Source organism: Chenopodium album, chromosome 11, assembly GCF_948465745.1.
Source record: "Chenopodium album chromosome 11, dcCheAlbu1.1, whole genome shotgun sequence".
Classification (NCBI taxonomy): domain Eukaryota; kingdom Viridiplantae; phylum Streptophyta; class Magnoliopsida; order Caryophyllales; family Amaranthaceae; genus Chenopodium; species Chenopodium album.
In genome coordinates, this window is record NC_137844.1 from 32,900,280 (window position 1) to 32,923,118 (window position 22,839).

Here is a 22,839-nt window from a genome sequence, read left to right on the forward strand (position 1 = left end):
TGAGTGTCCTTTGATGCTTTGTTTTTGTTAGTGAGCTATGAGTAATTGACAGGAATTATTTCCATGTCTTGGTTCACTCAAAAACTAACCATTTTAGCTAGTTGGCATGTAGTATTCAAGTCTAATAAATCTTCGTCAGTATTCCCTGGTTATTACCACCTACTATAGTTGACGATTTAGTAATTACCACCAATAATTTTTTTTATTTTTATTTTACCACCAACAATTCTTCAAAATCTTAAATTTTACCACCACTTTACCGAATTTTTCAATTGTGACGTCATGTTGGGGTCCACTAACTATCTCCTATTTCCCTCCTTTTCCCTATTCTCTCTATTCTCACTCTTTGTTCTTATGCCTTTTTCAAAATCTGTAATTTTGGGAAAACATTTCAATAAGTTAGGAGTTAGTTAAATTAGGGTTTTCATTCGGCATTATTCTTCCATCCAAACGACAATGCAACCTAGGAGAAAGGTATGTATCTAACCAAGCCTTGACAACCTGAATGTAACACCTTAAATAATTTCTAAGTTTTAAATACTGTGTTTGGATTTGCTAAACTCTGAATTATGGCTTGTATTAAGAAGTCTCATGCATATTTCAGTTGTTAAATAAGATTGTTTTTTATTCCTACTTGGCCACAATACTTGTACTGCTTGCAAAATATGTAGGGTTCATCCTTTTTTCTTTTTTTTTTTAAAAAAAAAAAAAAAAAAAAAGTGTTCAAACCTGCACAAAGGTGTTACAATGCCAACAAGTTCAGCGCAATGGCAAATAAACAACATACTAACCATGGCTAGCACTACCCCTCCCACTGCAATTTCCGTGCTAATATACACTATGCAAGTCTCCGGGACTGAAGTAATTCTTTTTGTTTGTCAAAAGAAAGGTAGTAGACAGTAGTTTTTTAGATGGTTTCGAGTTGTGGCAAACTTTCAGACTAGCTGCAGATGGGGATAAGCATCTCTTCAGGTATCATGTAATGAGCACCCCTGAATGTAATGTACAACCAATCAAACCATAATCCAAATTTATACTGCATTAGCTTATCCCCTAAATGCTTTAATTTAACAGAGTGTCCGAGTACTTCATTAAAAATTGCAAACGTAAGCAACAGAATTCTTGCTAGGTCCTTTGTATCTATATTCAAACAAACTTGAAACAACAAAATACTTATCACAAATGAAAACCAAAGTTGCATTATTAAACCATAATCCAAATTTATACTGCATTAGCTTCACCATTAACATTGCAAACTATATTTCATTTAGTGAACTACAACAGGAAATCCAAAATAAGACCTTAAAATAATTTTGAACCAAAAAAAGCTTCAAAGAAACGCAGCCTAGGAAGAAGCATTTGTAGGGCCCTCAGTATTGTCAGCACTTCCATTGGAGCTACTTTGAATGCAAGCAGAATCCGAAGAAAAACTAGGACCTAAGAGCAAAGGAGTCTCTTTCTTTGCAGGCTCCGAAGGCTTCTCAGGATCGCGTTTTGGTGCCCAAGCCCGAAGAGGAGGTTCAAAATGTTTGCTGGCAACATCTGGTGGAGGTGAATCTTGGTCTTCACCAGGAAGAACAAGAAGACCCTTCTCCCGAAGGGCAGATGACTCATTGTAGAAAGCATTCCACAGTGAGTCAATCAGCTGCCTCTCTTCCTTCACAGCCCCAAGCTCTTCCTGTGACATAGTGCTGATGCTTTGAATTCGTTCTTCAAACAGCTGCTTCAATTTATCATCTTCAATTGATTGACCAGTGGTCTCATCAAGTTTTCCACGTGCAAGCTCCAGCAAACCCTGTAGGGCAGCTTCTCTAACAGATGTATCCTCACTAGAAGCAAGGTGAATCATGATACGGGAGAACCCTAGTTCAGTTACTACACAGCCATCAGATCGGTTTTCCCGTAGAAGATAATGAAGCAAATGCAATGCTTTCCTGCAAAAAAAATATACTTCCATAAGGAATCGGCAGATGGCAGAAAAGCTAGCGAAGAGCAAAATATACTCAGAGATTCCCTTCCTAAATCATTATAAAAACATTAATACCTTTGAAATCTAACATTCTCAGAGCTTAAAGCATCTTTCAATGCCGCATAACCATTTGCAAGGCGAAATGCTGCAACTCCAGGCTTGTTGTGACGGATTAAAGCTGCAACCAACACCAGGAATACACATCAATATTTCAAGGCAGTGCCAAGGGAAAGAACAATCACTCTCGTGGATGAAAGGTAAATAGGGTTAAAAAAAAAAAAGGGAAATTCTATAATAAAACCCACTACTTTTAAAAATTCTACGATGTACCCTTACTTTTTGAAACTTCTATATAGTAACCCGCAAGATCATTTAGTAACAACATAGTAACCTTGCCGTTATCCCACCGTTAATAAATTCCGTTAGTGGGGCCCACTCTCCAATTTTTAATATTTTTTATTGATTTTTGCGCGTTGTAAAATGTTCCGTAAAAGGTTTAGGGGGCTATTTTGGCCCTAAAGGGCCCAAATTGAGCTTAGATTTGCTAAAAAACAAACGTAAATACCTCGTTTTGCATATTAAAATATAAAACGCAAATCAAGACATTTCTTAATACGCAAAATATCTGAGCTCAATTTGGACCTTTTAAACCCAAAATAGCCCCAAAACCTTTAACATAACATTTACCAACACGCAAATCGATAAAAAAAATATTAAAAATTTGGGAGTGGGCCCCACTAACAGAATTTGTTAACGGTGGGATAAGGACAAGGTTATTGTATAGTTACTAAATAAACTTGTAGGTTACTATATATAAATTTCAAAAAGTAAGGGCATGGCGCAGAATTTCTAAAAGTAGCGGGTTATACTGTAGAATTTCCAAAAAAAAAAAAAAAAAAAAAAAAAAAAAAAAAAGAGGCGCTGGACACTCACATGATAAAGCACCCAGTGCCTGTGTACGCACTTTCATATCAGGATCTGAAATGAAGTTTGTAAGAAGTGGTTCAAAGCCATTTGCTTCCATTACTAGTTGTTGACTCTTAGGATTATTCTGAACAACAGTAGTCACAACATCGGCAGCCTTTGCACGTATATTCGCATGCCGATTTTTAAGATAACCAAGCAGAGGAGACAACCCCCCAATCGATTGAAGATCTGTCAGAAGTAATCAAGCAAGAAAAATAAATAATCCACCTTGATAATGGGAATGTCAAGAAGGTATTACACATTGGGTTTTAAAGGCAGTGTGGAATTCGTATAATTTCTTTATTTTTCACCTTTTTGTAATGTTGCACACAGATTAGATGTAATTCCTTAAAAATTATCATTGCTCATTCTAACCATGATTTGCAGATCCATCAGTTTCAAGCTTTCAGTTTAGCAATTTCTATAATATCTTCAACTACGCATCATACAAAATTATAAAAGGTTGAAAATTAGAAACTTCACACTGAGCTGAATCTAACAAGATACCACACGACAATTCATAGTAAAAACAGTGCTGTTAAGAGAAAAGATTCTTGCACAAAATCACCATGCACGTTGAGGAGAAAACTTAAGAATGCTGAACATCATTCATTAAAAATATAAAACATTAAAAAATAAATTAAAATAAAAACTTCATCCATTTTAAATAGGAGTAGGACACAATGAACTACACGCAGTTCAGCAGCGAATCTCATCTTAATATGGAGCTTCTAATCATGGAATGGCTTAAGTGGATTCTTTCCTATATAGTTCCTCCGCTTTTTTTACTTGCAACACTTCCCTAAAACGGAAATATCACAATACTTGCAACATACCATATATGGAAACTTTTCTTAGCCAAAGTTACAAACTTGCCCTTACTTAACCAATTTAAGTTTCTTTAAAACCCACTTGCCCACCCTCTTTAAAGTAATTTTCTCTCTCCTCTCAATACTTACATACCCACTCCTCCATTACTCCCACCTAGCAACCAAAATCACCACCACTATTCCCACGTCCCACCATAAACACCGCCCACCTCACCCAAATCACCGGCCACCACTTTGTTCAAAACCACCACCCAATCCCGTCGAGCCACCGAAACTACCACCCAATCCCACTAAGCCACCGAACAACCACCCAATCCAGCAGGCCACCGGAAACCGCCACCCCACCTCTACAAATCTCACAAAAACGACCACCCTTCTACACCACTTTCGCTAAAAAACACTAAGTTCATCACGTTCTCCGCCTTGTGTGTTAATGGTGGATAATTGAATTTTCTCTCATCTCAATAATGGTTGTGAATATGGTGATAGATTTGAGGAAGAAAGGTAGATAAGATGTTTTTGTGATGGTGCTATGGTGGTGGTGATAAGCAATCAAATTTTTTGCTAAATAATTTTAATTAGTTTTCTTAGATCTGGATATTTTTCTTACATATTATTGTCAAGTTTTTTTTTTTTTTTTTTTTTCAATTAATTTTTTTGGTGATAGTGGAGCTTGTGGCGGTTAGAGTGACGGTAGCGACAGCTTCGGCAGTGGAGATGCCGATGATGAATGGGTGTTGATTAGTGGGTTTGTTTATTTTGCAGGGATAAGTTTAAAGCAGTGGGTGGGTAATTAAAAGTGTTAATGGAACAGTTAAAGTCACGTGGGGACCAGTGAACAGTAGTTTTCTTAAAATGTGTGCTAAAGGGTGTGTTGCATGTATATAAAAACGGAGGAAGTAATACAGGGTATGGGTCTTTCCCAGATTTCTTAGATAGTGACCTAGCTCCTTAAATGATATAGCTACAAGATTTTCAACTCTACTTAATTAGCAATGTGTCCCACTCTTGACACTTGGGCAGGTCAAAAATCAAAGATGGATTCTGTCAAAATTGATAGAATAGTCAGGCCTAATGTACTGTGCACTACAGTAATGCCTCGTGGGGTCATAGAGCTGATAACCTTGAGTCGCCTAGGTTCTTAACTCATGTTCTATTTGAGATTGAGATTTAAACCTGGCTTATGTGTTTAAAACACACAACTCAGTACAGAGATATCATATTGTTGGATTTTGTTGTGGGCTTTCCCTTGGCTTAAGTGCCAGTTAGGACCAGGGGCGGTTCTGGCCGGAGCGACGGAACAGGGCCCCAAATTTGAGGGGCCCCAAAATTCAGATATATGTAATTAAGTTGGGTATAATATCACAAGATTATAGTTGGAGTAGTGGTTAGAGTACTTTTGCTTTGGATATGAGATTCGGTTTCAAGCCTTAGGGCCATCATTTTTTTTTTTTGGGAAATAAAGTGTACAGCTGTATGTCACTATGTGGGTTGTGAGTGTCAGTCAAATACAATGAACTAACTTTCTCTAGAATCCTCCGCCCAAAAAACCTTTCCTCTTCTCAAATATTTTTCTCCAAAAAAATTTTCAATCTATCATTCTAATTCCCAAAAAACTATATATTTCCAAAATTAATTTCACACTTAACTACTAAAACATCTTGTTTTCAACATTTCTAATTTACTTTTTATTAGCATCTTCAATTATACAATTAATGTACAAATTTTTCATCTTCCAAAATAATTTTGCCCATATTAATTCATAATTTCAACGGTTAAATCTTCAATTTTAAGATGAAATTAATTATTAAATCGTTGTTAATCCCCCAAATTTTTCTATATATGCATTTTACTCGGTTTTTCAATTTTACGAATAAAAAAGAAATCTTTAAGATAATATTAATTTCAAAATTATTTGCAAGTACTGTGAATATAGCTAGTAATTGGAAAAAATTTCATCACAAACCTCTTTGGAATCGACATTGGATATGGATACGCCTATGGAGTACGGTATGTGTTAAATCTGTTTTTTTTTTCCCCTGTTAAATCTGTTAATGTTTGATAATATTATGCTTTTTAATTTTTTTGTTAAATTTTGGCAATTATTATGTATAAATTATTGATATGTTTTTATTTTTTTTATACTGATTACAGCGGTTGATGAATGGTTTTGATGGAGTATTGGATTATACATAGCAATTAGCGATCTCGGATCTGTCGAATTCAATCGTTGGCTTGTTACAAGCTTTTTCCATAGATATCTAGAGAGAGAGATCCGCCTGCGTGAGCAACCCGACGGGGCAGGCTTGCTTGAGCGGATATGCGAACAGTAGCATGGAGAGAATCTCGCTCATGGAGGAAGAGTACGCGTGCGGTGATATTTTTCCTCTCTATCAAATATTTTGTGTAATTGTGTTTAAATATGTTTCGAAAGTATCCATCTGGGCATGAAAAACGCAATAAAAAAAAGAAGGAAGATCAATTCATTCAATCACAAAAAGGTGCTTTAGATAAGTTTTTTTTAAAAGTGCCACAGTCAAGTGAAAATCCTATTGATTCAGAGTTAAAAGAAAATAATGATAATGTTGGTGGTGATAATGTTAATGTTGATAATGATAATGTAGATGTGATTAATGACAAAGTTAATGTTGATGATAATAACATTAATGTTAAGCAAGAAGATGTTAATCTGAATAATGTTGATGATTTTGAACAAAATGTGGAGGAAAATTCAGACCATAATATTCCCAATGTTGAAGAAAATGATTTTGTTTCTCGTGATATATATGATCCAAGGATATGGGAAGTTCTTGATGAGAAGTCGATTGATATTTTGGCTCTCAATGGCCCTAAAAGAGACTTAACCATAGTGAAAGGCCTTAAAGACAAAGTATCTAAGAGATTTACTTCAAATTTATATACTAGGTATTTGCCTAATGGTGAAACTTGTGATAGAGATTGGCTTGTTTATTTTAAAGATATTAACAAAGTAATTTGTTTTTGCTGTAAAATCTTCAAAAAGGGTATCGGAAAAGGTAATTTGGTAAATGAAGGATATAATGATTGGTCGCATGTTAGTCATAGACTTAAAGAACATGAAACAAGTGTTGATCACGTTTTGAACATGGGTGCTTGGTGTGAACTAAGAAATAGATTGAAAAATAATGAAACAATAGACAAAGTTGCCCAAGACCAATTTCAAAAAGAAAAGGAGTACTGGAAAAGTGGCATTATTAGAATTATTGCTATTGTGAAGTTCCTTGGTAAAAATAACCTTGCATTTCGTGGGAAACACGAAAGGTTATATCAAAGTTGCAACGGAAATTTTTTAGGTTTGATTGAAATGTTGGCTGAATTTGATCCTGTGATTATTGAGCATGTTCATCGTATTGAGAATGGGATTATTCATCATCATTATCTTAGCCATGACATTCAGAATGAATTGATACTCTTACTTGCTTCCAAAATCAATAATGCTATCGTGAAGAAAATAAAAGAAGCAAGATATTTTTCTGTGATGTTGGATTGTACACATGTAGTCATCAAGAACAAATGACTTTAATTTTAAGGTGTGTTGACAAATGTTCAAATTCTTATAAAGTGAAAGAATTTTTTATTAAGTTCTTACAAGTTAATGATACTACTGGTCTAGGACTGTTTAAAGTGTTAGAAAATGTGTTAATATCTCATGATCTTGACATAGATAATATCAGGGGACAAGGATAAGATAATGGTTCTAACATGAAAGGTAAACATCAAGGTGTGCAAAAGAGACTATTGGATTTGAATGCTAGAGCTTTTTATTCTCCATGTGGTTGTCATAGTCTTAATTTAGTTTTGTGTGACATTGCAAATGCTTCTCCTAAAGCAAGGGAATTCTTTGTTATACTCCCAACGCATTTATACTATATTTGTTGCTTCTACCAAGAGATGGCATATTTTAAAAGAAAATGTTAAAGGTTTAACTCTTAAATCATTATCTGCCACTCGATGGGAAAGTCGTGTTGAAAGTATCAAAGCAATTAGATTTCAAATACCCGAGATACGTGAAGCATTACTTGAAGTAGCTGATGCTGACAATGATCATAAACTTCAAAGTGAAGCTAGATCTTTAGCAAATAATGAACTTGGTAGTTTTGAATTTTTGCTTGCTACAATCATTTGGTATGAAATTTTATGTGCTGTAAACTTTGTTAGTAAACAATTACAATCCCAGGATATGCTGATTGATATCGCCATTGGTGAGATTAAAGGGTTGATTTCCTTTTTAAAAAAATATAGGGAGAATGGTTTTTCAAAGGCCATGGATATTGCAAAAAAATTAACTATTGAAATTGGCATTGATCCTGTATTTCCTCAAAGACGTATAATACGTAGAAAAAGACAATTTGATGAGATAGATGGTGATGAAACACTATTATCTCCCGAGGAATCATTTAGAATCCAATATTTTATATACATTGTGGATCAAACTATTGCATCATTGGAAAAAAAGGTTTGAACAATACGAATCGTATGAGAATATCTTTGGCTTTTTGTTCAATTCTGATAAGTTGCATTCAATGGATGATGAGAAACTTTTATCTTCTTGTTTTGCTTTTGAAAATGCTCTTAAGGTGAGGTTTCTGATGTTGATAGAGAGGATTTATTTGTTGAGTTAACTTGGTTTAGAGAGTTTTTACCCAAAGGAGAAAATGGGAGCAATTGATTTATTGAATTTTTTAAAACGATATACTTGCTTCCCAAATGCAACAATTGCATATAGGATATTACTAACAATTCCTATTACTGTTGCTTCTGCAGAACGGAGTTTTTCAAAGTTGAAGTTGCTAAAGTCGTATTTAAGGACGACAATGTCACAAGAAAGATTAAATGGACTCGCTTTGATGGCTATTGTATCTGATCTTTTAGATGAAGTCGATATGGAGAATGTCATCAATGACTTTGCTACAAAACATACAAGAAGAGCTACTCTTTTTAAGTGATTTCTAGGAATTTTTAGGATTTCACTTTACTTTTGACGAATTTTCTAATGTAATGTATTTTTTTATCAAATAAAAATTAGGTATTAAATTTATGAAGTAGAAGGCCCCATTTTAAAAAGTTGAACAAGGCCCCAAAAATAATTTGCAATTTTAGCCCCGGCACTGGTTAGGACTAGTAGAATGGTCTTCTCTTAGAGTTTATTTTTTAAGCGGAACGGAAGCTGCACATTAGCACAAGATCACTGTCTTTTCTTTTCTCGGTCCTGGGCCCTATCAAAATTAGTACCGGTTTTTTCCCCTTGCTACTTGGAAAACTCCACTCCATACCAACAATGGATGAGGCAATCTTAAAAGTATATAGTCTCACTAGCTATGCCAAAAGTATTGCCTGGCTTGAGGCAAGCAAGAAGCACCTACTAGAGAGGGATCCCTCACAAACCTGGCTTATTACAGAAATAAGGCCTTTTGGGAAGGGCAGCATTTACAGCAATCATCACTATTTCTTTTTAGGACTGCCAAAACTGTTTATTTGAGAACAAGACAGAATTTCATAAGATGTAGATTTTGGATCCCAAGAGGGACTGCAGATTGACTTTCTAAGCCAAAGCAAGCAAATATCTCAGAAGAATCCTGAAGCTTTGATTCTAATCCTATTGTTAAATCCTAGAGGCTTATATTAATCTACTTGCTTTTTCTCCACTTAAAGGAGCTGTGTCAAATTCAAAGTACTTTCTAGTATGCACTTTGGTTTTCAATAAGGACTTAATGGGCATCACCCATGCTGGCAGGGAGTTTGGAAGCTGATCTTTATAAAATAATGACACCAGCCTGGCTCATTCTTATATAAAGAGCCCTAAGCCCCTTAAACATCTTTCCTTGTCCTTAATCAAACAGACAAAGTTGTGTCTTTGACTTTCCATTACGAAAGAAACGCTTCACATGCTCTAAGCCCCTTTTAGTCGTCTTTCCTTGTCCTAAATCAAACTGAAGAAGTTTTGTTCTTTGTCCATTACAAATGAAACGCTTCACCTGCTCCCTCCTCATGTCCACCAGCACTCAAGGCAAACCCAAAACCTCATCTTTTCATTAACACCAGTTGCTAGAGGCTATAACAAGGGGTCTCAAATCAAACAATAGAATCTAACTCTAACCTTGCTCATTATCCAGCTTTCAATGCAGAAATGATATACATAGCATGCTAAAGGATGAGCAATTCTACCACACCAACATTTGCCAAATAAGGCATCAAAACCTTGGATGCAGCTATACAGCAATTTCATCCAAGTTCAGTAACTGAAGTAAACAGAAGGAACTTTTGATTAGTCCATTTCTACCTAACGAGCATCAAATATGCCTAGATATGGAGTCATTCACAAGATTGTCTACACTGATGCAGAAGGCACAGAAGATTAAAAAGGGTGTTAAATGTTAGTGCGGATCCATAGTCTAGCTATAATATTTTATTTATTTTTTTAGAATCCTATACATATCACATGTAAAGAAGGATACTTTTGATCCCATGTTAACAGACCAAATTTGTTAATATCCGTTCCAATGCTTCACCCCAAGAACAAGATTCCCAAGTACTACTTGCCTTAGTAACAACATCACATCTATATTTTTACCATAAAGAGTACCATCCATTGCTTAAGGAAAGAATTTTATCATTAACATCCATATATTGATGCTCTTTACATAGTTAGGAGCACAATTAACTAATTTGGTGAACACCTCTCTTTGTAGGACAATTTTCACCATTATTATAGGAAAATAGGGAGCTATGCTCATCTTTTCTCAGCATCAATGACATACAAAACCACCACCACCATCATACATGTAACAAGATTTGTTCAGCTCAGCAAACCAACAGAAGACTTGCCAAACATAGGCTTAAATACAGGACAAAATCTCCAAAACAATTCAAGCAAAAAACTAGAAGCAATCCAATTTCATTCAAGTACAACAACATAGCAACTCCTGCAACCGAAGGAATGCAATACCCTAAGCTAAAAACTAAATAAATGATGGAAAATCCAAAACTTATAATTTAAGTGAAATTCATATCTGTCCATTCCTTTCATCTCTCTCACTATCTGAATGGTTCAAAATTATCAACATTATCAAAAGGAAATAACAGAATATAACTAAACAATAATGACCACATTTACTTAACTCGTGTCAGCAAAATCACAATACAACAAGTTTTTATCTAATTTAATACTGGTTAAAAGAAAATATATCAATTTGTCACAGGAATTAAAATACACCAATGCCATAGGGGGCATTTCAACACTGCATATTTTGGAACTCATTCCAAGCAATATAAGTGTTATAAGCATGACATTGACAAACAAATAAACAGAAAAGAAAACAAATCTTTAACCTCACCATTTGCCATATCAATTGACTCTACATGCTCTTGCAGCTCATCCAACATATCTGTAGATTAACAGAACCAAAAATTATTAAAGTTTGCAAAAGAATATATGTATATTATCACATACTTCCTCCATTCTATTAGTATTGCAACAAGGATGAAATTACGCATCCCAAAGCACATTTTATATGCTAAATATCTATAATTGTGTAAAAGTAAAAATTATAAAAAGTTGATATTGTGAAAGTATTTTATGAGACGAATCCAACAAGATCCCACATGACTATATTTTGCTTAACGTATAAATCATATTATATGGTCAAATAAGAAAGATGAATAGTGCAAAAAGTCCATTGCTGCAATATTAATAGAACTGAGGAAGTATCATATTGCTAAGACAGGGCAAACATCGCCATTACCTTCAATATCACCGGGACTAACTCCTTGAGAATCTAAAACTTCCTCTGGAGTTTGCATAACTTGAGTTATCTCTTTCATTCGCTTGACTACATCAATGGTTTGTGACTGCATGGCTTCCATAAACCATTTTCGGTCTTCTTCACTGGTCATCCCAGAATCAAATACATGAGGCCAGAATAAAGCATGAACATTTGTGCTGGTTAATACTGTGAGGGTTTGGTTTACCCATTGATTCAACACATGCCAGATAGGCTAAATAAATATAGAAGTAAAACTCCAAACAGTCTTTAACCCCCACCCCCCTAACAAAAAAAAAATGATCATAATCAACTCAAGATAAAAAAAAATGTGGCAAATTAAGCAATGATGGAATAAACTATGAATCACCCGTCATCAGAATGCAATTCAGTAATCGCTTTTCCCACCGTTTCAGTATCTCTTTGTGATGGGCTTGATTAAAATACTTAATTGCACCATATTTCAAATTTGAAAAATTTATAATAATTGCATTATTTCCTCTAATGGTATGGATTTAACTACAGTTGCCCTCTAAAACTTTTACTTCCACTCTCCTCTTTCCCTCTCCAACCATCATAGACCTTGCAATTTTGCAATTGCCATGGCTGCCAAAATTCATGATCAGGGCAATTGCTCTACTCCTTTAACCCCACAACCAGACTCAATCAACACCACCACCGGGAACCAGCCTCAGCCTGACAAATACCTTAACCACCCCCCAACCACCACCCTCCTTCATTAAGACTTCCACAACCACCAAAACCACCACCCTCCAATAATCGACCTTCACCACCAATCTCTTTAAAACCAGAGCCCCACAGCCTTAATTACCAACCCAAAAAATTTCAAGAAAACAATTATGAAGCAACCATGGAGTACCTTGAGCAAAAATCAAGTTAGACCTAAGCTTTTGGTGGTACACTTGTGTCTTGTCTTGTCAATCCGACCACACATCTTTTTTCTTTTTTTGGCAGTGGTATGATGGCGGCAGTGATTTGCAAGTTGCAACTATGAGTGTGGTGGGTTGGTGGAATAACAAAGGTCAGTGGTGGTGGCGGTGGCAGTAACGGTGGTTGGGTTGCAAAGGAGTGAAGAACGGTAGAGTATTCATTTTGACATCTGCTTTCCTTTTTCTTAAATAATGTGACATTTGGAAATTGTGCTACTATTTTGTAATGGAGGAAGTACTATTGTCCTACTCTGTATCATACTTAAAATGTGTACAAGAATACTCAGCACATCTGTTTTTCAATTCTAGAACAGTTACAGAAAGAGCACATCTAAACTGATACCCTTTCAAATACAAAGATTTCCTCAGCAATAGTTTAAAAAAGGAAAATCCTGCAACCAATTCTTCATCGGCCACATAGTTTATGCTTAATTTTAATTTTACTTTCAGCTTTGTTTTTTTTTTTTTTTTTGGGTTGATGGGTCAAAATGTCAAATTCCTTGAAATCCAGCAACTTCAAAAAAACCATCCTTTCTTAACTCTTATCATTTACGAGTACTTAGTACGAAGTAATTTTGTATAAATAGTCTATCAGATAATCAGAGTACTTTCGTATAAAGCAAACCTGCAATGAATTCATCATCTGCCGCATAGTAGCCGCATTGTAACCGCATAATCTTAAATTAAGTATACGTAAGTTGATAGTTCTAATTAGTTGAAATCTTTCATTTTCAAAACAGCTAAACAAATTCTTTATCACCATTTATACAGAAAATCGTAAGAACACTCTAAAACAAAAACAACCGATTTCAATTCAAAACCCGGAACTCAATAAACATGAAAACGCTTGCAAAACCAGCAATCAATACATTATTATAGGAAAACCCAAATTCCCATTCGGAACAACGATTGAATACATTAATATCAAATTCAAAGACTGGTGAAAATAAATTGAAGAAAACAAAGAGGGAAAGATGAGATACCTTAATTGGCGTGGAGGTTGACTACCGTCGGAGTGTGATAGACTCCATTTTAGGAGTCCTTCCCAATTGGGGTTGTCTTTACTCATGATTTCAGAGGAAAACTTTGTGAGGTTTTGCAGAGATGGGGAATTCCAGAAACCCTGAGAAGAGTGAGAAATAAGATTGTTCGAGCCAATTGTAGAGGACTGAATATTTATACGTAATTAATTAAACAATTGTAGAGCTAATTAACGGGTTCGGTTTGACTTTTTCTTTTTACCTTTGTCTTTGCTTCTTTGAACGTGTTTTTTGTTGAGTCATATTCACTTGTCCCTATAATTGCTTCTTCATTTGTGTCAATTGCAGATGTTTCTTCCTAGTTTTTAAAAAGGTTAATTTAAATGTTATCTTTAAAAAACCGTTTTTGTAATCTATTAAAAATTGAATGCATACATGTGTTATTTACCTTTTTGATTTCCTTTTTAATTGTTTGAGCTATAACATCTGTTGATTCAATGACACGACTCACTGTGAATTTTAGTATCTTACGCGCCAAATTGAAGTCATTTAATTTTACTTCGAAGTTGCAAGATTTTCCATTTAAATTTTTAATTGTGAGGGATCACTCGTTCATCGCTACCCTGTAAATATGAAACAAAATTAGTTGGGTATGCACGATCAGTACATCAAACTTTATGATATGATATATACATTATTTTTTAATTTAGAAATATCTCTTTAAATGTGCTTAAAAGTGTTGTTACAGGAACTTTTATTAATTTCTCTGCATGTTTATCAAATAATACAAATGTTGATTTTGTCGTATCATCTTCCACCTCTACTTCTACCCTGTATCTATGCAATTGGTTACTTTTAGTAGTTGAAAAGATCAATAGACAATAGTAATGTTGTGTATAAATTTGATTATTACCTTAGTATGGGGAAATCGTGAGCTTCCATGCATTTGAATTTTGATATCATCATTATTAGTGTATGGTTAAGCTTCATTTTTATATCATCATTATTAGTCTCTAGCTTACCTGCCAAAACTTTCCTAAAGTGATTTTTTCGTGTCAAGTCTCTCATTAGTTGATTTAGCTTCATTTTGAATACACGGACGATTATGTCCGGTCTTTCTTCTACTTTTTGTCCAGGCATATTGTCCAACATTGTTTGTATCTCAGGCCATTTTGGATTTTGCGGCGAAGGTGATGAATAGGTCTGGGTTTCCGTAAACCCTGCAAATAGCCATAGCATCTTGGTAGTTTGCTACCTTGTATCTTGGTCCACTCGTGAAACTGGAGGGTAGTACAACAGTTTTACCAACTGATATTGGGTCGTTATCTCCCCTTGCTACTGCATCTTTTAGCCCTTCATATGATTCACTCCTTAGCTTTGTCTGATTGTTTTGTACATAACTTAGCCTTTCTTCTTCTATGCATGTGTATGCGTCTACGAAAAATTGAAGGAGTAAACGTCCTCCTTATAGTAAGATGGGATTCATCATCTATTCGTTATTAAATCAGATAACAATAGTATTCACACATAGTTACGAATTTCCTCTTTTATGTCCTATTTTCCTCCTTGTCTATACTCAATGTCTGTTTGATATCCATCTTCCCCGTAAGGAAATAAAAGTGGATATTGCATTGCCATATAACTTGGATGTAACTCAATGATTCTTTGCAAGCCTTCAGTGTTGTGTTCTATGAATATTCACGATGACCAATAGTATCCTCATAGTCACCCACTATAAGAGCTGCAACTTTAGAAGCAATTGGCATGTTGTATTGTCTTGCGTCTTTAGAACGATTTCCTATCAGCTGTACCCAAACAGGGATGAAATCATCTTCTCTGAAACGGTCTCTTACCATCCGAAAAGCTTTAGCAAGTTCGTTGTTTTCATCTAGCATTTCCAGTAGATCCTGAACTATCTTAGGGTCCAAATTTTTTTGATCTTCTCCAGGATTAATGGCATTTAGTCTATTCTCAACTTCATTCTCTGTATCATATATGTATAACTGTAAAAACTTAGGTTGGTTTCCATCAATCGGGAGTAGCGACCCAATTTTGTGGTGATTTTGCCCACTAATTCGAAATGCATAAGGTCCTTTGCCATTGTTTATGTCCTTATCAATCTTGCCACCCATTGATGTAAATGCGAAGATGAAATTATATCCTCTTACGTTGTCACGAAAATTTTTAGACTCTTTATCAGGTTACATAAGCTTCTCCAAAACATGAGGGGCTCTTTTGCGGGGAGGTATTATCACCCGACCATCTTGACAACAATTTTTGTAACTAGGGTCTCTTGCATTTTTTTCTTTTTCTAGACATTCTTCCAACCAAAATAAATGCTCCACAGTGTTTACATGTATGGATGGGGTTGTTATTCTCTGATTTAAAGTGTTCGGATTGACTTTTTCTTTTTACCTTTGTCTTTGCTTCGTGGAAGGTGTTTTTTGTTGAGTCATATTCACTTGTCCCTATAATTGCTTCTTCAGTTGTGTCAATTGCAGATGTTTCTTCCTGTTTTTTAAAAAGGTTAAATTAAATGTTATCTTTAAAAAAAGGTTTTTGTAATCTATTAAAAATTGAATGCATACATGTATTATTTACCCTTTTGATTTCCTTTTTAATTGTTTGAGCTATAACATCTGTTGATTCAATGACATGACTCACTGTGAATTTTGGTATCTTACGCGCCAAATTGAAGTCATTTAATTTTACTTCGAAGTTGCAAGATTTTCCATTTAAATTTTTAATTGCCTGAGCGATCACTCGTTCATCGCTACCCTGTAAATATGAAACAAAATTAGTTGGGTATGCACGATCAGTCCATCAAACTTTATGTTATGATATATACATTGTTTTTTAATTTAGAAATACCTCTTTAAATGTGCTTAAAAGTGTTGTTACAGGAACTTTTATTAATTTCTCTGCATGTTTATCAAATAATACAAATGTTGATTTTGCCGTATCATCTTCCATCTCTACTGCTACCCTGTATTTGTGTAATTGGTCCTTTTAGTAGTTGAAAAGATCAATAGACAATAGTAATGTTGTGTATAAATTTGATTATTACCTTAGTATGGGGAAATCCTAGGCTTCCATGCATTTGAAGCAAAAAAACTACCACAATCCTTTTGGAGCTTAGATCTACACTTAGCGCATGATGAAAATAGCCAATCACTGTCTGTTTTAGTTCCGGTTATTATAGCTTTGCATACCACTTTAGTACCATCTTTGATATTGTTGCTAAATAAAAGCTGCGTAAGTTCATCTAATTTCATCGACTTTGATTCATTATTGTTTTCTGTATTTGGTAAGGTAAGTACTTCTATGCAACTATTTGTTCTCCTGTGAAAAAAAAATAAAATAAAAAAATTGGTAGAAGTATGATACTTATAATACATTGTTAAATTGACGCTAAATATGAATAATATGATTATTGTGCAATTTGTTAATTACCCTTGTATGAATTCATTTACTTCTAGTATATCTATGTCTTTGTATATTTTTGTTGCTCCATTGGATGAAAAAGTTATATTACTTGTAATGATTAGCACAATACACAATTCACAATTCACATACACAATGTCAATTGATTGGAGATTCAAATACATACCATTAAAGGTTCTAATTCTAAGAGATGTAATGATTAACACAATTGGTACATTTTCTACGCTGAGATGGTAGTTGAATGTTTTGGCTGTTTTTCCCCATAATGTTAACAAGTATGTTTGTCCACTATATAAAAAATATGAAAATAGTGTTTGATTAGGTAATTAATATATATATATAATTGGTTATAATTTTTTAATACTTAATAATTATACCTTGTGCGTTCTAATGTAATTTCTCGTAATAGAGACCTTCCCGACTTCATGTTTAGATCTCCAATTCCTCATAGTTGGCCTAACACATCTGCATATAATAAATAAAGTAGAACAATTATATGTGGTATATATAATGATAATTAAAGACTCGGTTTGAATAGTGATCTAAATATATAAAAACCTGTGAGTTGAACAATTGAGTTGCATCGTTGCTTGATTAACTCATGATCTCCCAGTTCAAACTTATGTCTAGGGATTTTTGGATCATCTTCCTCTAGTAATTGAATGGAGGTTGCAAAATTGAAAAATATCATGTGCTCATTTGTGACAATTATCCACTCTTTCTTGTTAGGTGTCACATTGAAGTGCTTAATCATATAAATACATCCCTCTTTGAGCTTTTCTCTAAAATCAGATGCATCTTCTCTTTTAATTGAAGCATGTATGTGTTGATCCTGTTTCAGTAGCTTAATTAGTTCTTTTTTTTTTTCAAAGACATATTAGATCAAAACAACTATTGGAAAAATACGTAATACTTTTTGTGCAAAATACTTATGTCTTCATCTGCTAGTATCATGTCAATACCTAGAAACTGATTGTTCTTCGGGCTAATTACATCCCACATTCTAGTAATTCTTACTTTTAAAGTCCAATCTTTTATCTCATTGCTAATCTCCAAGTCCTTGATGTGATTGTAGTTGTTTAGTTCCATCGATGCCCTATTTCTAAAAATTCATAATAAAAAAAGAACACATATTAATTACATACAAAATATAAAAGGATAAAAAAATCTGACTATTGACCAAGTTGATTAAATTGGCAGTTGACTCTATTCTAATTGACCGATTAAACATACTCGTACTAAAAATATGCGATTTAGTCATACCTTTTACCATTTTTGACAGCCATTGATTGTGCTAAAACATATGGTGAAAAAACTGAAAAAGTAAAGAAATTATGATTAATAATTAATATAATCATGTATTCACAATTTCACTTGTGTTAATGAAAATTAAAGGCTTTAATATTTGCTAAAAAATTTAAAATATATACTTCGTACCTGTTAAAAATTAAAGTCGTGAGTGTAAAAATTGAACGTCAAAGAGCAAGAGAGTGCGTGCGCAAATTGAATGTTAACAAATGTTGTTGAGCAAGGGTGAGGTTTGAGGGCAAGGGTGAGGTTTGAGGGTTTATATAAACATCAATCTGACTCCTTGTATGAATAGAATTCTTATATTAATTAAATTTAATTAGTTTTCTCATATGAATAAAATTCTTATATTACTTTGATTTTATTATTAATAAATAAAATTATATAGGATAGTGTAATTATAAAATTTTATCGTGTATAAAGATGATATTTGTAATACAATTTGACTAATCTTAGACTTTTAGTACTCTTAGGTCTTAGCATTGAACACATACTAATCTACTTTGGTTTGGTTCCTTACGGGTTTTATGGAGTATATGAATAAATTTTCTTTTTCCTTTTTTAATTTTTATTTTTTTTCTTAATACTAAACGCTGCTAAGATCTCTAATCATATGGGCTCTACTAATCTCCCGTTGCTAATATGTTTTGATAGAAAATATAAACTCATGAAAAACAATGTTATTTTATTTATAATAGGTTGTATCCACGTGTGATTAATCAAGATTTTTATCTATTTCTACAACAAACTTAACTTTTTTATCTTTACTTTAATAACTTTTTAATCTTATTTACCATCATGACAAGTCGCCTACGTGGCACAACACTTGGCAAAAAGTTGGAATGCCAAGTGTCGATGCCTTGTGACATGACTAAAGTTTAGCTTTGTATATTAGTTATATATATATATATATATATATATATATATATATATATATATATATATATATATATATATATATATATATATATATATATATATATATATATATATATATATATATATATATATATGTATATATATATATAAGAGGAAGGATCATATAAGAACCCTCCTCTATATAAGAACCCATTATATGTAAGAACTAATCTACACCGTGAGATTAGATTTGATCTGACCACTCAAAATGAATTGGTTAGTAATGATACTTTTGTAATTTTTGTTGTACACTTTCCCATTTCTCCTCATTCACGGTTTCTTTCCCTTTTGTTTCTGTGTCTAGACATGATACATCATACAATTCTCTATATCTCTCATTGTTTTGGGTGCAAATTCCTTCAAGAAATTAGGGTTTACTTCAAGAAATTAAGGTTTGTTATCCAATTCTTATGATTCAATTCTTTCTATTCATTATAATCTTATGATTTTTGCTGCGATTTTTCTCAATTTTTTTAGCGATTTGTTAAGTTTTTTCTCAATTTTTTCCCCGATTTTTGCGATTTCTATGCTCAATTTTGTTCGTATTATGTTCAATTTTACAATTTTTATGCTTTTTGTTCGATTTTTATGATTTATCATTTTCATTGTTGATTTTATTCGATTTTTGCGATTTATCAATTCGATATTTTTTTTCCGATTTCATCAGTTTTCGATTTTCTTTTATTTTTGATTTCATCAATTTGGTTTAGCAGTTGCGTTTTTTTTTTCTTATTTATGCAATTAGGTTAATTTCAATTAATGAATGTTAATGGTTTTATGTTTATTATTTGTCTTCCTATTAAGTGTTATATGTCTTATAAGTTATAACCAACTGTTGCATTTCCCATTAGTGGTAGTGTGATTTGTGATGATCATGAAATGAAATGCTGATTTACTGGTTGATAGTGAAATGGTGGTCTTACGTGAATATTACTGCTAAATTATTGCTATTTTCCCCTTGATATGAGATTCAGAATATTTTCAGTGCCTTTCTCTAATATTTTTGCATATGCTCTAAAATACAAGTATGATGCAAATGTTCTAAACTTTATTCTTGCCAATTAATGTGTCTTGAGTAAGATTATAATGAGCCTAGTAGAGCCTTTGAAGACTTTTGAGTATGCTAATAAATTATTAATGAGCTACAAAGCCTACAATCTGCTCGTGCTAATTTAGCGACAAACTCAATCTCATCCCACTTCTTAGATGTCTCTAGGTGTAGAGCAAGTAAGGGTGAATGTAGACACAAGTATGCCAGGTGAGAAACTGAGATGGATATGTATGTGATTAGGAGTTGTGTTTAGGAATAAAGAAGGTAGTATTATGACAGGGGCTTCAATACAATTTAACAAGCCCCGGTAGCTGAATATTGCTGATGCAAGGTTATTATTTGGGGGATGGAGATAACCAAGAGCTGAATTTGAATAATGCAGATCATTTATACTCATGTTATCAATTCTTAGGCACATTGAAATGCATAAAGCTTTGTAATTAGAGGATTAGACGTGGGTATGTCACCAAAATGTTGACCATTGCATTTGTTCCTACTAATTGTTTTCTTATTAAGGTGTTGCAGAAGTAATATCTTGCTGCTTTTGGTGCCTCAACTCAAATTGGTAACCTGACTATTGGCAAGTAAAAGCGCATTTTTTTTTGGAAACTAATAAGCTCAATACAAACATGTCTGAACTAAGTAGCTTGAAACACTTAATTTTTTCTTAACACTGGCTACTCTTGTCTTTATGTAGCTTGGACACTTTTTCTGTTTTTCATATGCTAGAACAACTACATGTTAGTCACTCTACATGGGAGTTCCATGTGTTACCAAGGCTGGCAGCCTGGCAGGGTGCATGTTCATAATATTGGTGTTAGTCTCCTAAGTAAAGTTGGTAAAAAAAACTACATCCTATAAACATATACTCTATATTTGTTCTTTTTGCAGGTTAATTTACTATATTTCATCATTTTCATATTGACCATAGTTAATTAGTTAGTATGAATAGAAGGGTTAAACTCCACCAAGAAGGCACCACCAACTAAAAAAATATATATAAACAGGTTATTGATTTGACCTGTAGAACAAAGTAAACCTTTGCTGGTGAGGATATGAGCAGAGTAACATATTTGACCTTGTGAATTTTTTACTTTATTTGATAGGATTTAGAAAATAAAGTGCATGATATTAATTAGTATGTCGCTAGTCTAATATTGTCTAGCAGTTGTTTATATCTTATATAGTAGGTAAATTCGAGTTTTATGTCCATTTAATATTTTATATACATTAGCCTACTAGCTCAACGGGTAGAGCATTGTGTAAATGCACAAAGATGTGGGTTCGAATCCCACGTAGGTTCATTTTTCTAATGTGGAGATGAGAGTTTGTAAAAAAGCTTAAATGTAACAATTTTTTTACTCGCATTGCACTTATCATTTCTAGCTAATTTTTTTAGCTATACAGTACATAACTTAGTGCTAATTTGATTTATTTTTTTTAGTTATTATGCATGGTTTACATACGAAGAATTTTAAGCTATTTTTAGATATAACCTATGTAGGAATCGAACCTACATAGGTTTTAGCATATGTTCTAAAATAAACTTAATAAGTTATTAAGTTTTCTGCAAATGTTCTAAATTGAGCTAATAGGTAAATGTTCTAAAATCTTTTGCATGTACATGTGCAGATTTAGAATAAACGAAGAATGTTGAATATATTACATAAAGTATGTAGTTTAGAACATAAAGTATTTAATTTAATACATAAATTATAGTATAGAGTTCATATTCTAAATTTCTTTCGAGTTCATGTTCTAAATTTTTATCCTATGTTCTAATTTTTTTCTTTATGCTCTATAACTTTTAATTTTACTCTGTATGTTTTAAATTTTTTCTATCTAAGTTCTAAATATTTTTGCCAATGTTCTAAATTTTTATGCCAATATTCTAATTTTTTTTTTCTATGTTCTAAAATTTTTTTGCCAATGTTTTAAAACTTTTTTTTTATGTTTAAAATTATTTTTCCTATGTTCTAAAATATTCTGCTTATGTTCTAAAATTTTTAGCCTATATTCTAAGTTTTATGCCTATATTCTAAATTTTTTTGGTATGTTCTAAACCAATGTTCAATTTTTTTTCCTATGTTCTTTTCGTATGTTCTAAACTTTATTCCAATGTCTAAACATATTTTCTAATTTTTTCCTACATTCTAAAATTATGTACCTATGTTCTAAGTTATTTTTTTCATATGTTCTAAATTTTATTATCATTTTCTAAATCTTTATTCCAAATTTTTAAATTACTATGTTCTAATTTTTTTTGTCTATGTTCTAAAATATTTATGTCTATGTTCTAAATTTTTCTCGTGTATGTTCTAAATGTTTTCTTATGTTCTAAATTTTTTTTGGCTTATGTTCTAAAATTTTCTCTCATGTTCTAAAATATCTTTCCTATGTTCTAAACCTTTTCTTATGTTCTAATTTTTTTTTCCAATGCTCTAAATTTTTTTTTTTTTTGCCTATATTAAAATTTTCTCTCATAATCTAAATTATCTTTCCTATGTTCTAAGCCTTTTAATTTCTTATGTTCTAAAATTTTTTGCCATGTTCTAAAACTTTTCCTATATTCAAACTTTTTCCTATGTTCTAAATTTTTTTCTCTCTATGTTCTAATTTTTTTC

General features: G+C 32.9%; 1 protein-coding gene across 1 annotated transcript; it reads right to left on the bottom strand.

Annotated features, from left to right (window-relative positions):
- Window positions 1–1,140: 1,140 nt before the first annotated feature.
- On the bottom strand, window positions 1,141–13,668 carry LOC145568786 (hsp70 nucleotide exchange factor FES1-like). The gene is made up of 6 exons (XM_081628187.1): window positions 13,498–13,668; window positions 11,547–11,689; window positions 11,139–11,189; window positions 2,903–3,124; window positions 2,045–2,147; window positions 1,141–1,934 (listed from the first exon to the last, which is right to left on the bottom strand). The coding sequence occupies exons 1-6, from the start codon at window positions 13,581–13,583 to the stop codon at window positions 1,346–1,348; spliced, it is 1,194 nt and encodes a 397-aa protein (XP_081484313.1). The 5' UTR covers window positions 13,584–13,668; the 3' UTR covers window positions 1,141–1,345.
- Between the last annotated feature and the right edge of the window lie 9,171 nt (window positions 13,669–22,839).

What these genes read in the sequence shown, in the direction of transcription:
- LOC145568786 (XM_081628187.1), bottom strand. Translation starts at nt 13,583, where the DNA reads ATGAGTAAAGACAACCCCAATTGGGAAGGACTCCTAAAATGGAGTCTA. An exon ending in GGCACTGGGTGCTTTATCAT is followed by an intron (nt 2,148 to 2,902) that starts GTGAGTGTCCAG and finishes TGTTGGTTGCAG; the next exon opens with CTTTAATCCGTCACAACAAG. An exon ending in GAGAATGTTAGATTTCAAAG is followed by an intron (nt 1,935 to 2,044) that starts GTATTAATGTTT and finishes TTTTTTTTGCAG; the next exon opens with GAAAGCATTGCATTTGCTTC.